Source organism: Medicago sativa, chromosome 5 (genome assembly GCF_051527215.1).
Source record: "Medicago sativa cultivar Bolivia chromosome 5, Bolivia_mono, whole genome shotgun sequence".
NCBI lineage: Eukaryota > Viridiplantae > Streptophyta > Magnoliopsida > Fabales > Fabaceae > Medicago > Medicago sativa.
Window position 1 is genome coordinate 27983136 of NC_140753.1, and position 15053 is coordinate 27998188.

General features: G+C 32.6%; 2 protein-coding genes across 2 annotated transcripts; both read left to right on the forward strand.

The window, feature by feature from the left end:
• Positions 1–654: 654 nt before the first annotated feature.
• LOC146921510 (F-box/FBD/LRR-repeat protein At1g13570-like) lies at positions 655–2679 on the forward strand. The gene is made up of 3 exons (XM_085714902.1): positions 655–1635; positions 1746–1901; positions 2275–2679. The coding sequence occupies exons 1-3, from the start codon at positions 781–783 to the stop codon at positions 2563–2565; spliced, it is 1302 nt and encodes a 433-aa protein (XP_085571028.1). The 5' UTR covers positions 655–780; the 3' UTR covers positions 2566–2679.
• A 6386-nt stretch (positions 2680–9065) lies between these two features.
• Positions 9066–14490, forward strand: LOC146921511 (F-box/FBD/LRR-repeat protein At1g13570-like). Its single transcript, XM_085714903.1, has 4 exons — positions 9066–9298; positions 12430–13255; positions 13330–13485; positions 13847–14490. Exons 1-4 carry the CDS (start codon positions 9180–9182, stop codon positions 14138–14140), a joined length of 1395 nt encoding a protein of 464 aa, XP_085571029.1. The 5' UTR covers positions 9066–9179; the 3' UTR covers positions 14141–14490.
• Positions 14491–15053: the final 563 nt, after the last annotated feature.

Below are 15053 nucleotides of genomic sequence, written 5' to 3' on the forward strand. Positions count from 1 at the left end.
CATGAGTATGAGTTAATGATGATTTGGTAACTTTTAATTTTGTCCACACGAGAGAATGCATGGGATTCTTTTCCACATACACTCTTGCATTGCACCCCACATGCCATTGACCAATCAAAATTCAATTTGAACTCCACATGACACAACTCATGAGATTGTTTTCCACACTATCATAGTTTGTTTGTGAACATATGTGACTATCTCATTTACTAAAGTTGGTTTGTCTTCAAAATTGAATAAGAACCCGTACAACAATTACTAAGGTGCCTACTTCCTGGTATAACGGAAACCCTTTGCCTACCATAAATAAATGCCACCAAATTCATATGTTTATATGTTCAATCCTACTTTACAATCTCTATGCTCTTCCATTTCACCTATCATGCTTTCAAGTGCCTAATTCATTTTTTACTTTGGTTAGTTCTTCCACTTTCACTTCAATTTTTTATTTTATCCTTTTCTTTGATTTTGCAAAAATGTTATTGCCGTGGTATGGCAAGTGCTAGTTAAATTCCGAAATGGAATGAAAGAGTTGAGTTTGAAAGTGAGATTACCCATAAACTCGATACCTTCACGTTTTGGGTGAAGATATGGTGTCCGGCTAACTTGTGTAGTAGGTGTTAGTCCAATGTGATGATCCAACCCAATGAGACTCCTACTCATGGCCCAACAGTTATAACAAAACGTTATGATGTGCTCATGCAAAATTATGACAATATGTTAAACCATTCTTGTATGGTAATCACAACATTAATAGTTTTGAATTCATAAGAGAAAGTAATGTGCTGTTTTTTTTTTTTTTTATTTAGGCTAAAAATGACGGACGTGGAGTCGGATAGGATTAGTTGCTTACCTGATCATCTACAAGATCATATTCTCTCATACTTGACAATCAAGGAAGCAGGGAGAACAAGTGTTTTATCAAGAAAATGGAGGAAGAAATGGTCCACCCAACCAGATCTTGTGTTTGATAGACAATGTGTATCTGCTGTACCTTCCGAAGACTTTTCAGTTATCGAGGGCAAGTTTTTGAGAATCATTGATCATGTACTTTTACTTCATTCAGGGCCAATCAAAAAGTTTGAGGTCACTGACTCCGGTTGTGATCTCCTTGGTGTGAACTCTATGTCTGATGTTGATCGGTGGATTCTTCATCTAACCGCAAGATCTGTTAAAGAGCTTGTGTTGGACATTTGGTTAGGGGAACTCTATAAGATACCTTGGTGCTTATTTTCTTATCAAAGTTTACATCGTTTAAAGTTAAGTCATTGTTGGCTGAAACCCCCAACGATGTTTAAAGGCTTCAATAACTTGCAAAGTCTCGTTCTATATCATGTTTTAATGACTCAAAATGCCTTTGAAAACTTGATATCCGGCTGCCCTCAACTTGAAAAATTAATATTGACATCAGTTGATGGTTTCACTCAGTTTAATATTCACGCACCAAATCTGAAGGTTTTTTATATCAGTGGTAAATTTGAGGGCATCAGTTTTGACAACACTTTGCAATTAGCTGTGGTATACCTTGAATTACGTTCGTATTTGAACTCCGAAAGCAATCGTAGTAATTTGTTCAAATTTTTCAATCATCTACCTCACATAGAGGAATTACTGATTGTTAACTATTCTTTGAAGGTATAATTCTCAAGCCTATGAATGTTGAATTTGAGTGTAGTAGCGACTCAGGTAATGCTAGTATAAAAACATTATATTCTGATTAAAGCCATTCTTCTGTTTTGCTTTAGTATTTGGCTGCAGGTATTGTGCCACTAGAGCTTCCTACACCTTGTATCGATCTTAGTTATCTTCTTTTGGAAATAAATTTCAATGACTTGAGGGAAATTTCGGTTGTTCTTTGCTTGCTCAAAAGCTCACCTAATCTTCAAAAATTAAGAATCACTGTGAGTAGTCATTTAGTTTGTCTTGACTATGATTTTCTTTCTGATTTATGGTTGCAATTACACTTTTGCATCCTGTTTTGGTTTTCATGTGAAGTTATTAAGCTATAGAATTTGCGAACAATTTTTGCTTTAGGTATCTGTCTAGTGTCTAGTCTTGGAAATTTATTTCTAAAACTTCGACATGTGAGTTACGATTCCTAACAGAAGCTATGAATATTTTCAATTTTTATGGAATTAGTTACATAATTAGAGTCCCCTAATTTAGATTTGTGTACCTCACTTTTATATTTTATTAATCAATATATTATTACCTTCTTATGCATACAACCTTTCCTCTCCTTCTCATCCATGAATTTGTAACAATCGCATGTAGGCACGTCTTGAGGAGCAGACTGACCTTTTAACACCTGTCTCCAATTGTCTGGAAGATATCTTTTCAGGGCGAACCATGCCCCTCAGTATGCAATATGTGGTGATTGAAGAAATCTCTGGTACGAAATCTGAATTAGATTTCATTAGATTTCTACTTCAATATTCTCCTGTGCTAGAAAAGATGACTGTGAAGCCTGTTAAAAACGTCAAACCCTTGATGACAGAACTAATCAGGTTCAGGAGAGCGTCAAGACAAGCTGAAGTTATTTACCATGGAAGAGACTCATCATAGTATTTTTTATACGCACATCATCTTATGAGTGACAAACATTTTTATTTTTTAATGTCCGAAGTAAATTTTTCTTAATGGTGTCGAAACTTATGAGCGACAAACATTTTAATTTTTATGTTAATAGTACATTTAAATTGAATATGTATTTTTTATTTACAGCAAAGTATAATCAACACGAAGCATCAAGCCAAATAAAAGCTATAAATTATAATCTAGAGCACATCAAATGAATGAGGGAAGGAAAAATTTCAAAATATTTGAAACAATTTCCCTTATGAGTTTTCTTCCCATTTCTAATTTTCTGTTTTCCAATGCTCCAAGAGAAGTGCAACTTATTATGAACTATCAGACATTTTATAGAGTTATATTTGTTATTGATTTTCAAATTTGTAGGTAGGGTTGCTTATTTTAAATGGTTTACTGGTTTATCCATTTATTAAAGGTAATTCGTTATTTATTTCTATGCTTCAAATCAGTATAGAAATCAATGTTTTGCTTCAAATCAATGTTTATTTCTATGCTAGTTCATGGTTGTTGCTTCTCTTGGCTTATACAGTGTTGGTAGTAGCTAGTTCATACACAACATGTGATCACATATCATTGCATTATTCAAAAAAAATAAACTGATTTTCTGATATAGCTTTGCTATTGTGTTCTCTTAATTATAGTACATACCAGTTTCCATAGATCAGTGCTACATAGCTCTTTAATGCAATTCAAAAAAATGTAGAATCTCTTTGAAGGTGAATCGATATAGTGTGTTTTGGTTTTGGACTGCAAATGTATAATTGAATCCCAATTATCTATGGAGTATCTTTTGGGTAAATGAACCTTTGCACTGGGAATCTAATCGTTCGCTTGTGAATTTTGAGCCACGAGTTGGTTGTTTTTAAGGTAATGAGTTTTTTTTTTTTTTTTTAACCTAAGTTGATATCAATTTGCAATAGGGATAAAGGTGATTGATTGTAAGGGTGGTTGTTTGGATTAATGTATTAGTCACCTTTGAATCTTGTTAACTACTCTTTGGGTTATTCATTTGGTGTGTGTTATGAGGATCTTGAATTCTGATTTTACGTGTTTGCTATGATGTTTTTGCGAACTGTTTTTATGGAAATCGACACTTAATTGGAAAAGTCAGAATATGATTTCGGAATCGATATTAGTTGAATGAAATAACTTAGGCTAAATTACCTTTTTGATCCTCTAACTATTTAATTGGTATCGGTTTGATCCTCTAACTAAATTTTGAATTATTTTGGTCCTTTAACTTTCTCTTTTGAATTATTTTGGTCCCTTAACTTTCTCTCTGTTACACATTTTGGTCATTTCCGTTAAATTTAATTAAAAAACGTTAGGGTTTATAACTCAGCAACAACGCCATCAACAGCAACAAGAAAAAAAACCCATAAACTCATAAAATTTATACACAAACCCAGATTCATAAACAAAAAGAAATCCAGATTCATAAACAAAAAGAAATCCAAATTTTATAACAAAATCCATAAACAAAAAAAATCATTTCTAACAACAATGAATAGGAACAACATGAGATTTAGCATCATGAGATCTGGAACAACTGAGATTCTATTCTTCATATCTCTTTAACAAACTTATCCAAACCTGCTCAACACAACTACTACTCAAAACTAAACAGAACAAGAATCAAAAGGAGAAAAAATTGATGAAACCCAATTCATATTTCAATGAAGAAGAAGATGAAAGTTTTGATTTTTGCAAAGGGGATTTAGGGATTTAAGAGAACAAACCCCTAATTGTAACCCTTCTCCCAAATTCTCGTCTTCCCCCCTTACCCATTCTCTCCTTCATCTTCATCAAGAACAAAGGGTTAATATTAATAGCGCCAAAATCTTCAAAGTGGTGAGTTTTGCCAAGTGGGTTTCAATTCAATGCTTCCATCGTATTTGTTCCTATAGAGTATCACTACTAACAACTGGGTTTCAATTTAAGTGGATTTGAGTATCACTATGAAGAATAGGAACAACAATGAGATCTGGAATTGGAAAGGAAGGTGATTTTTAGATTTAGAATTTTAATTTTTAATTTTTGGATTTATGTGATAAAGGAGATGAAGGTGATTGTTGTTGTTCAATTTTGCTTATTTGATGAAGATGATGAATGTTTATCACTCTGATGAAGAAGATGAGAAAAAAGACAATAAAATTTCTAGAGCCAATGCTAAAATGACATGTGTACCACACCCTAACGTTTTTTGACAACCACTTTATGATAATTTTTTGACAATTTATTTTTCCTCTCATATTCACATTATATTCTTATTCTCTTTCTTTCTTTTTCTCTCTCTATTGTTTTGGACCAATAAAAAGAGAGAAAATGATCAAAATTGTCACAAATGGTTGTACAAATATCACTCTTGTCATTATTTGCTGGCAAAAAGATATAATAAATTAATAAATAGATATAATAATATAACTATCTAAACCATTGGAGATACACATTTTTTTAAACATTAGAGAACACATTTTGAAAGTTTAGAAAAGTTAAAATTGAAACTTAAATAATGTAGAAATTAAAAGGGTGCATTCGGATTCTAAAATACAAAGTACTTGTTTTTTATGTCTCTCTCTCTCTCTCTCTCTCTCTCTCTCTCTCTCTCTTTTTATTTGCATTTTAAAATATGTGGAAACAAACAGTTAGCTACGGTTAAACTGTGTCTATAATGATTGTGCCTATTGTTTTGCACTTTTTTACCTTCAAATTTTAGAATCTGAAGTGGTGAATAAAGAAGTTAGACACGGTACCATGGCTAAATAATCCATGGCTATTTTTTTCACTTTAAAAATTGAGGGAAAACCTCGTTTGAAACTTAGAATCCGAAAATTCGAAGAGTAAATGGTAAATGTACAAAATATTTAAGTTTTATAAATAAGACAAAAAAATAGAAGATGTTTTAATTTGGATAATCCCAAGTGTTTTAGTTTGGATAACGAGTTTAGGATTTCAAACATGTACCCGCGAACTCAGCTGTTAAAAAAATTTGTTAAATTTTTTATATTGTTTACACATGTATTCCGAATAGTTTAATGGCTAGAGTTTTGAAAGCAATGTATTTTCCAAATTCCTCTTTTCTAGACTCGAAACTCGATCATAATCTCAGCTATTCTTGGCGTAACATTTGGTCTTCTCGCCACATTCTTTGACATGGTTGTAGATGTAGAGTAGGAGATGGTTCAAACATCCGATTTATGAATGACCCTTGGATACAAAGGGGAATGATCAAGATGGTCTCAATCCCTTTAAGTTCAGGAAATTCAGAGTCTGAGTGCAGTGGACAAAATTGAAACACAAAGATAAAAGAGAGATAGAGAGAAAGAGCAAACACAAGCAATTTATACTGGTTCCTCCCACAACACAGGAGTAGTCCAAACCCCTTGCACTTCCAAGGGATTTCACTATAATCTCACTAGATTACAATTGCTCAAAGACTCTTCCATGAGACTTCCCAATGCTCAAGCACTCTTGCAAGAGACTTCTATGCTCAAGGTCACTACCAATCGAATTCTATTGCTCAAGGACAACTCCAAGAGACTTGTAATGCTCAAGCACACAGGCAAGATATTTCAAATGCTCAATCAGAACTGAAAGAGACTTCTGGTGCTCAAGGTTTCACCAAGAGAGTTATAATGCTCAAGCTTCACAGGCAAGAGACTTCTATTTGTATACAACAAATATAAACAAATTTGTTCTTACACAAGATATACAAATGTTGGCGTAAACTGAACAATCTATGAGCAAACTCTTAAGACTTTAAGGATTTCTAAGATACAAAAGTTGAAACAAAAATCTTAAGTGTTTTTGCGCTATTTGATTTGGCAGAGTAATGACACAGTTAAAATAGCATAGTCTTGTTAATCTTCTTCAGGTCTTCAGCTCCTTATATAAGCAGGGATTTGAGAGACGTTGGAGATGAGTGCCAACACATTAAGAGTCGTTGAGAAGATTCAAATCAATGTCGTTAAACCATTGCTTGATATGGATAATTCCATTGGATAGTCATTCGAAAATCCTTTGCTGAAATTGCAAGTATCTATTCATTCTTATTGCCTTTGAAGTTCTTTGTTTGTTTCCACTAGTGGATAGAAGACAAAACTATACTCATATCCTTGATAGAGACAGCTTCAGAAGACGATAAATCTGACGTGGAGTTTTGGGTCCCTCGGAATCTTGTGAGTCTGGGGGGTCTTCCAAGTTTGTTGCAGTCTTGTAGTCGATGATTTTCGGGTGTCAAAACATTAATTGGTTTTTGAACCTTCGATCTTTGGACTCTCGATTTTTATTCGTGGGAAGGGAAAAAATGAGTCAGAAACCCTTATTGAGACTTTGGATCCGGGGGTTGGTTTCGGTAGAGGAAGGTGTTAAGCACCCCTAACCACCACGGTATTCCGTGGGAACCTCTTGCCTACTTTAATCTTGTGCTAAATTATTTTTTTTATTTGAAAATTATTGTCTAAGAATCTAGGTGAGAGAATGGAGGGAGAAGAAGTATGTTTTTGGTTATTTTTATTTGATTTGGAAGGAATAAAATCCTTTGCCTACATATCCACAAATGGAACCAAAATCATTGTAGTTCACTTTCAAAAATTATTTTGATGAGTTGGATTAATTTTAACATTTTTTGAAAAAAAAAAAAGATTTTATGAAGAGATAAGAGGCCTCACGGCATGAGAAAAAAATATGATGAAGTTGGTTAATTTTAATTGCATAAAATCCATGTCTAATGTGGATGTTAAATTGATTAAACATTTGGTTAAGAAAAAAAAAGGAAAACACTTGGGTTATGGACCAAGGTTTATTAGGAAAATACTTTGAAGTTTGGCATACTTGATTTTTGTGATAAAAATATTTTTCTAAGCTAACGGTAAACTAGCGTAACGGCGTAAAAAATAAAATAAGCGTAAATCGATAAATAAAGTGTGATAGTGTCGGTGCATGTGTCGGTGTGTGCATTACTACATTATTAGATACCCTCCTAGATACATTCTATGGTCTCACAAGAAAATATAATAGCAAAAAATGAAATGCACAAAATAAATTACATGAATTCCCTAATTATACACACTAAACCAATAACAATTGAGAATTAAATATGCATGCAATAATTCTAAACAAAATTAAACCATAAATAGACACAAAATAAATTGAATATGAAGCAAACCACAATTAATAACAAACAAACAAATATCAAAAGAAAGTAGTGAAAATAAACAATTGAAAACAATTTTTAAAGCTAGAAAGTTTAAAAAAGAGGAAAATAAATTTTTAGGAATAAAAAGGGACATTAAAGTGACAAAAATTAGAAGGTTCACACAAAGTAATCAAAGAAATTCCAATTAACAAGAAAAAAACTTGTTAACACAGTATACAAAAGCAAAAAATACCGATTAACAGGAAACAAAACTTAACAAAGAAAGTGAACTGGGAAATTCAAAGGTAAATTAAAGCATTTAAGAGTGTAAATATGTTTTCTCATTAACTGTGCTTTAACGGTGTTAATTTGAAGGGAGGTGGATGTTATTTTTAAAAATAGATGGGGTGTTTGTGTTGTTTAGTTAAACCTCGAGGGAGGTCATTCTAATTTCCCCTAAAATTTAATATAAGGGTATAATAATGGAAAAAAATAATAAATGCTTCATTGATATTCTAAAGTGACAATTATTTTGAGGAAAAAAATATGCTAAAGTTACAATTATTTAGAGACGGAGGAAGTAGTTTATATTACAGTTGATTGGAGGGAGTAGTTTATGATTTATAATTAAATTACTTTAATATTTTAAAATTATATAAGAATAAGTATATAAATTATTGTTAAAATTTAATGATATAGAATTATTATTGAGACTTAATTAATAATTTTTTGATGTCTTGGTTGGAGAGATTGGGTGCTTATTAAACATTAATTATAAACACCCAAATAGTGTGCTAATGGTCTATTGATTTTTTTTTTTGAGGGAAGTAGATGGTCTGTTGATGTATTCAAGTTATTTGTGCTATGGGAATTGATGTATCTTTTTAGTCTTCGGAACTTTTTCCAAGCCTTAATTATCCTTAAATTTAAAATTTAAATGGTTTGGTGTTACTACCTTTTTTAACGTATTCTGTATTTTCAACTTCTATAGTTCTATTGACAATTTTGCACTTAACAAATTCACAATTAAATATTTTTTATAATAATTAAAATTGGTTTTTAATATATAAGAAGCAAATGATTTCTTTGATACATTTTTTTGTTTTTAGTTTAGTTAAAAAACAATTTTCCCGTACGGGAATACACACTTGTATGCTAGTATTTGTATTTATATATTAGTTCATTCAAAAAAAAATTTGAATTTATATATTAGTTAAAAAGTATGGTCAAAATAAGACACATAAATATGTATTAATTAGTTTAATTAGTCTCGTGTGGGTACAGAAATATTCATTTAGTGGTAGTAATAATATAGTGAGGTGAATCAAGAAATTATGGTGGTAATCAATTTTCGAGAGTAGTGGAAGAGTAGTAGACAACAATTACCAAAGGTGCCGAGTGCCTCGTATTCAAGGGAAACCCCTTGCCTTCCATAAATAAATGCCACCAAATGAATGATGTTCCCTTTATAATGTGTTCAATCCCTTCGACAGTGTTCAATCCGACTCTACAATCTTTACAATCCCTGTCCTTCATGCTTTCAAGTGCCGAATTCATTTTTTTACTTTGGTTAGTTCTTCGATTTTCACTTCAATCTTTTTATTTCATCCTTTTCTTTGATTTTGCAATAATCACTACAAGAAATCTGGTAATTTGCCAGGGGCAGAAGCCCTGGCAAAATGCAGAAAGCCTTGGCAAATGGACATTTGCCAGGAGTTTTGCCAGGAGCAGAATCACCAGCAAATCTGCTCATCGCAAATGAACCTGCCAGGGCTTTAGCTCCTGGCAAAATGTGTCAGTCTCAATGCAGACTTTTCAGCTGTATGCAGGCTTTTGCAGGTGTTCACATCAGTCATTTTCAATCCATGCTAGGGAAATTGCCAGGGGTTAACCCCTGGCAAAATGCGTACGAAATTTTTTTTTAAAAAAAAGAAAAACATTTTTTTATTGTTTAAAAAATCAAAATACTAAAATTTAATAATTAAAATAATTTTAAAAAAAGTTTTAAAATTATTTTTTAATTAGATAGATATTTCTTTTAGGGGATGATTATTAGATAGATAGTATGCATTTTTATTAATACTATACATTGATAAAAATTGATAAGAAACTTAATAACTTCAAAACACAGCATCAAGACTCAAATATGACATCAAATTCTCATTCCTCTAAGCGACATCAAATTCAAATTGAACATGTTTGATAAGAAACTGAACCTCCTTAGCATCTCTGCACAATAACCTACAACTCTACTATGGACAAGGAGAGTGAAATGTCAATGAGAGAATTTCTGAAGCAACTTCAACCAACCAAACAAGACCAATTAAGACAGAAGATCTAACCAGCAGTAATCAATACAGAATCAAGTTGGTATGATGCAATTTCCAGATTTAAAGAAACAAAAGACTAAATCATATCAAAGGGATCCTGAGGTTTTAATGCTCCTGATTTGTAGCTATTACAAAAATATAAACTGGTTTTGTAGATCTAATAAGAAATATAATTTAATTAGGTAAGAAATCACACATTTATATGCTTTTTCTTCCTTCCATTCATATATACATAAATGTCATTATGGGCATAAATTATTGATCATCAACAAAGATTAAGTTTTACATAATTCATATTCGGATGACCATGTCTTTTCTCAAGAGCATTTTCTTAGCATGTTATTAGAGTTTACATATTTCATCAAACCTTAACAGAAAGAAAAGAAGAAAAAACTGATGAAAATCAAACCAGAACTTATGAGCAACATAAACAAGTTCAGTTGTCTCAGACAAATCCAATCCAATAGATTGATAACATGACAATATCAAATGATAAGTAACATAACACTGAATCAAAATGTTCTGTAGAGAACATTGGTATAAACGCCAAATGGAATGAATTATGAAACTATTCAATCCAACTAAATCAACAAATTTTGAGAAATACTTGCTTAGAAGCATTATGATTCATTTCAACTCAGAAGTCCAAAAAATCACCACAAAAATATCCATTATTAAACTAACACCTATCAATGATAGAAACTGAGTTGAGAGCAATGGCGGACCAGGAAAGTATAAACATAACTGTTTTATCTGACCTCATAAACTGATATAAGTTTTGTGAGACTAACCGGGAGAACTTATAAAAACAACTTGTGAAATTTCACATAATCTTTTTTCAGCTTATATTCTCCAGGATAGCTTATCAAAACTTTGCACGTAAAATATACAAAAACAATTTAATTTTATATTTTCCTATCAAAATAACTTATGTAAGCTTACACATAAGCGCTTATCATGATATGTGCTTGTGCTTTGTGCTATAAGCATTGAAATAACTTATGTAAGCTTACACATAAGCGCTTACCATGATACGCACTTGAGCTATAAGCTGCAAAAATAAGTTGTTTATCCAAACAGGGCCATAATCTGTATTCATTTTATCAATCCTTCAAATATCACTCTCCTTCACTATAACTTCTTTTACTTGATATTCAATTCAATCCTCGTGAAACAATATCATCAAAAACCAAACAATTGAACCAAACTCTAAATACCCACCAATAAGTATAATTAAAAAAACGATCTTTATTGAAAAATCTAAAACCCCATCACAGAAAATCCAATAAATCATGATTATATAAGCTAAAAAACAAAATAAAAATTGAAATCATATAAATTAATGAAAAATTAAAAAAAGGGTATTAATTAAAAAAGAGCTTACTAAAGTGTATCTGGTGGCCCAATTATGGTTACACTCCATTCAAAAATGTTGGTTTCGTCGACTAAACCAGCGGAAAAGCCATCGCCGGGGTGTTTACAAAGATCTGTGAGAAAAAGTAAGGTTAATAAAAAATAGCGGAAAATTGACGCGAAACAAATTGAAATAAGCGATGAAATGAAAAAAAGGGATTAGATAGATTGATTACCTTTGAGTTGTTTTTGAAGGAGGAGGCTTGCTTGGGAGGCCATGAAAGAGTGAGTTTGGAGAGTTCTTGCTTGTTGTGAGATTGTGAATGAACAAACAAGAAAGAAAGAGAAGTTCTAAAGCCCACACTTCGATAATTTGTTGTGAGAGGGAGAGATCGATGAATGGAGAAGAAATTTGGGGATTTTGGGTATTTAGGGTTTCATGAAAGAGGGAGAGCATTGACGGTGAGAGGGGAGAGCAATAACACGTTTTATGAGAATTAAAACCCCTGTTTTTATGAGAATCGGGTCCCACTTTTTCTAAAGTCATTTTGCCAGGGGCATCCCTGGCAGTACTCCTGGCAAATTTGCCAGGAGTTGATGCTCCTGGCATTATTCCCCAGCAAAACGCAAGATTTCTAGTAGTGAATGTTACTACTGCTCTGATATGTCTAGTGCTTTTAGTTGTACACTTATGTAAAAATTGTCTTTTTTCGAGCTTCTGGATGATGGAACAGGTTTATGGACATGATTCATATCTTGGAAATGTTAAAAATACAGGGGTTACTCTGTCCAAATTTCTGTAAATATTATTTTGATGAAAATAGTTATCTGTAAATTATTTATGTCATTTGTCGAGTTTGGTCGTTAGGCTTGCCGGACTAAAATGTATAAGTCTGTGCGCCGGTCACGATTCTGGTTCTTGGGTCGTGACATGTTAAACCATTCTTGTATAGTAATCACAACATTAATGATTTTGAATTTGTAAGAGTAAGTAATGTGCTGTTTTTTTTTATTTAGGCTAAAAATGACGGATGTGGAGTCGGATAGGATTAGTTGCTTACCCGATCATCTACAAGATCATATTCTCTCATACTTGACAATCAAGGAAGCAGGGAGAACATGTGTTTTATCGAGCAAATGGAGGAAGAAATGGTCAACCCAACCAGATCTTGTGTTTGATAGACAATGTGTATCTGCTGTAGCTTCTGAAGACATTTCAGTTATCGAGGGCAAGTTTTTGAGAATCATTGATCATGTACTTTTACTTCATTCAGGGCCAATCAACAAGTTTGAAGTCACTGACTCGGAATGTGATCTCCTTGGTGTGAACTCTATGGCTGATGTTGATCGGTGGATTCTTCATCTAACTGGAAGATCTGTTAAAGAGCTTGTGTTGGACATTTGGTTAGGGGAACACTATAAGATACCTTGGTGCTTATTTTCTTATCAATGTTTACATCATTTAAAATTAAGTCATTGTTGGCTGAAACCCCCAACGATGTTTACAGGCTTCAGTAAATTGGAAAGTCTTGTTCTACATGATGTTTTAATGACTCAAGATGCCTTTGAAAACTTGATAACCGGCTGCCCTCAGCTTGAAAAATTAGTATTGACAAAAGTTCATGGTTTCACTCAGTTTAATATTCACGCACCAAATCTCACGTTTTTTCGAATATATGGTAAATTTGAGGGCATCAGCTTTGACAACACTTTGCAATTAGCTGTGGTATACCTTGAATTAAGTTCGTATATAAACTCCGAAAGCAATCATAGTAATTTGTTCAAATTTTTTGATCATCTACCTCACATAGAGAGTCTACTGATTGTTGAGCATTATTTGAAGGTATAATTCTCAAGCCTATGAATGTTGATTTTGAGTGTAGTAGTGACTCACCTAATGCTAGTATTTTGTTTTAGTATTTGGCCGCAGGTATTGTTCCAGTAGAGCTTCACACACCTTGTATTGATCTTAGTTCTCTTCTTTTGGAAATAAATTTCAATGACTTGAGGGAAATTTCGGTTGTTCCTTGTTTGCTCAAAAGCTCACCTAATCTTGAGAGATTAAGAATGATTGTGAGTACTCGTTTACTTTGGCTTGACTTTGCTTTTCTTTCTGATTTATGGTTGCACTTATACTTGCACATCCTTCTTTGGTTTTTATGTGAAGTTACTAAGCTTTAGAATTTTCCAACATTTTTTGCTTTAGTCCTTTGTCTAGTGTCTAGTCTTGAAAATTTGTTTCTAAAACTTGTAACAGAAGTTATGAATAGTTTCAATTCGTATGGAATTAGTTACATAATTATAGTCCTATAAATTAAACTTGTGTACCTCATTTTCATATTTTAATCAAAGCACTTTTACCTTCAGACTTTTAATATGCATATGACCATTCCTCTCCTCATCTAATCTATGAATTTGTAACAATTTCATGTAGGCACGTCTTGAGGAGCAGACTGACCTTGTAACACCCGTCTCCAATTGTATGGAAGATATCTTTTCAGGGCCAACCATGTCCCTCAGTGTGAAATATGTGTTGATACAAGACATCTCTGGTACCAAATCTGAATTAGATTTCATTAGATTTCTACTTCAATATTCTCCTGTTCTAAAAAAGATGACTGTGAAGCCTGCTAAAAATGTCAAACCCGAGTTGATGACAGAACTGATCAGGTTCAGGAGAGCGTCAGGACAAGCTGAAGTTATTTACCATGGGAAAGACTCATCATAGTATTTTTTATAGCGTGTTTGAAGGTTAAGTATCTATGGAGTTTCTTTTGGGTAAATGAACCTTTGAACTGGGAATCTAATCGTCCGCTTGTGAATTTTGAACCGTTTCTTTTTAGGTAATTTGAGCTTTTGCAATAGGGACAAAGGTGATTGTAAGGGTGGTTGTTTGGATTACTGTATTGGTCATCTTTGAATCTTGTTAACTACTCTTTGGGATAATCATCTGGTGTATGTTAATGAGGATCTTGAATTTTGATAATTAATATTCTTGTAACTCCCATATTGTATTTACTCTCTAGAGTGTATATAAACCAGATCAGCTGAGTGGAATTTCACTCAAGCATTCCATAACTATTAGTCCTTTAACAATGAGGATCTTGAATTTTGATATTCCGTGTTTGCTATGAAATTTTTGTGAACTGTTTTTATGGAAATGGATATTGTACTCTAGTTGGAAAAGTCAGAATATGATTTTGAACTTAAAATGAATCTCTTAATTAGAGTATAGACCATATCACATATTGGTTGAAATAGTTTAAATATGGTTGTTGGTCTTCGAAGTTCTAACTGCTAGTATTCAGTGTTAGGGTTGCTTTTATGTGCTGAGAACGTATATAGGGTCCGGTAAAAATATCCAACTTTGAAATCAACATTGGTTAGTAGATGGTAATGCTATTAGCAAGCTAAAAAGTTTACCTGAGAACTTGAGCAACATCACGGTTGGTGACTTATTAATATACCAAACATGATCAAATTACTACCTCAAACATTTCCCGACTTTTATACAAAAAGCATGATAAAAAAATTGTTTGAATATGATTTTGATTATTGTAAATTTACCATTTTTTTACCTTTGCTCTCTGTAATTGTTTTGTTTTTAATCATTGAAGTATGTAACCTTTTGCTTTTAGTCT

What these genes read in the sequence shown, in the direction of transcription:
- LOC146921510 (XM_085714902.1), top strand. Translation starts at nt 781, where the DNA reads ATGTGCTGTTTTTTTTTTTTTTTATTTAGGCTAAAAATGACGGACGTG. An exon ending in TTGTTAACTATTCTTTGAAG is followed by an intron (nt 1,636 to 1,745) that starts GTATAATTCTCA and finishes GTTTTGCTTTAG; the next exon opens with TATTTGGCTGCAGGTATTGT. An exon ending in TTCAAAAATTAAGAATCACT is followed by an intron (nt 1,902 to 2,274) that starts GTGAGTAGTCAT and finishes AATCGCATGTAG; the next exon opens with GCACGTCTTGAGGAGCAGAC.
- LOC146921511 (XM_085714903.1), top strand. Translation starts at nt 9,180, where the DNA reads ATGAATGATGTTCCCTTTATAATGTGTTCAATCCCTTCGACAGTGTTC. An exon ending in GAATTCATTTTTTTACTTTG is followed by an intron (nt 9,299 to 12,429) that starts GTTAGTTCTTCG and finishes TTTTTTATTTAG; the next exon opens with GCTAAAAATGACGGATGTGG. An exon ending in TTGAGAGATTAAGAATGATT is followed by an intron (nt 13,486 to 13,846) that starts GTGAGTACTCGT and finishes AATTTCATGTAG; the next exon opens with GCACGTCTTGAGGAGCAGAC.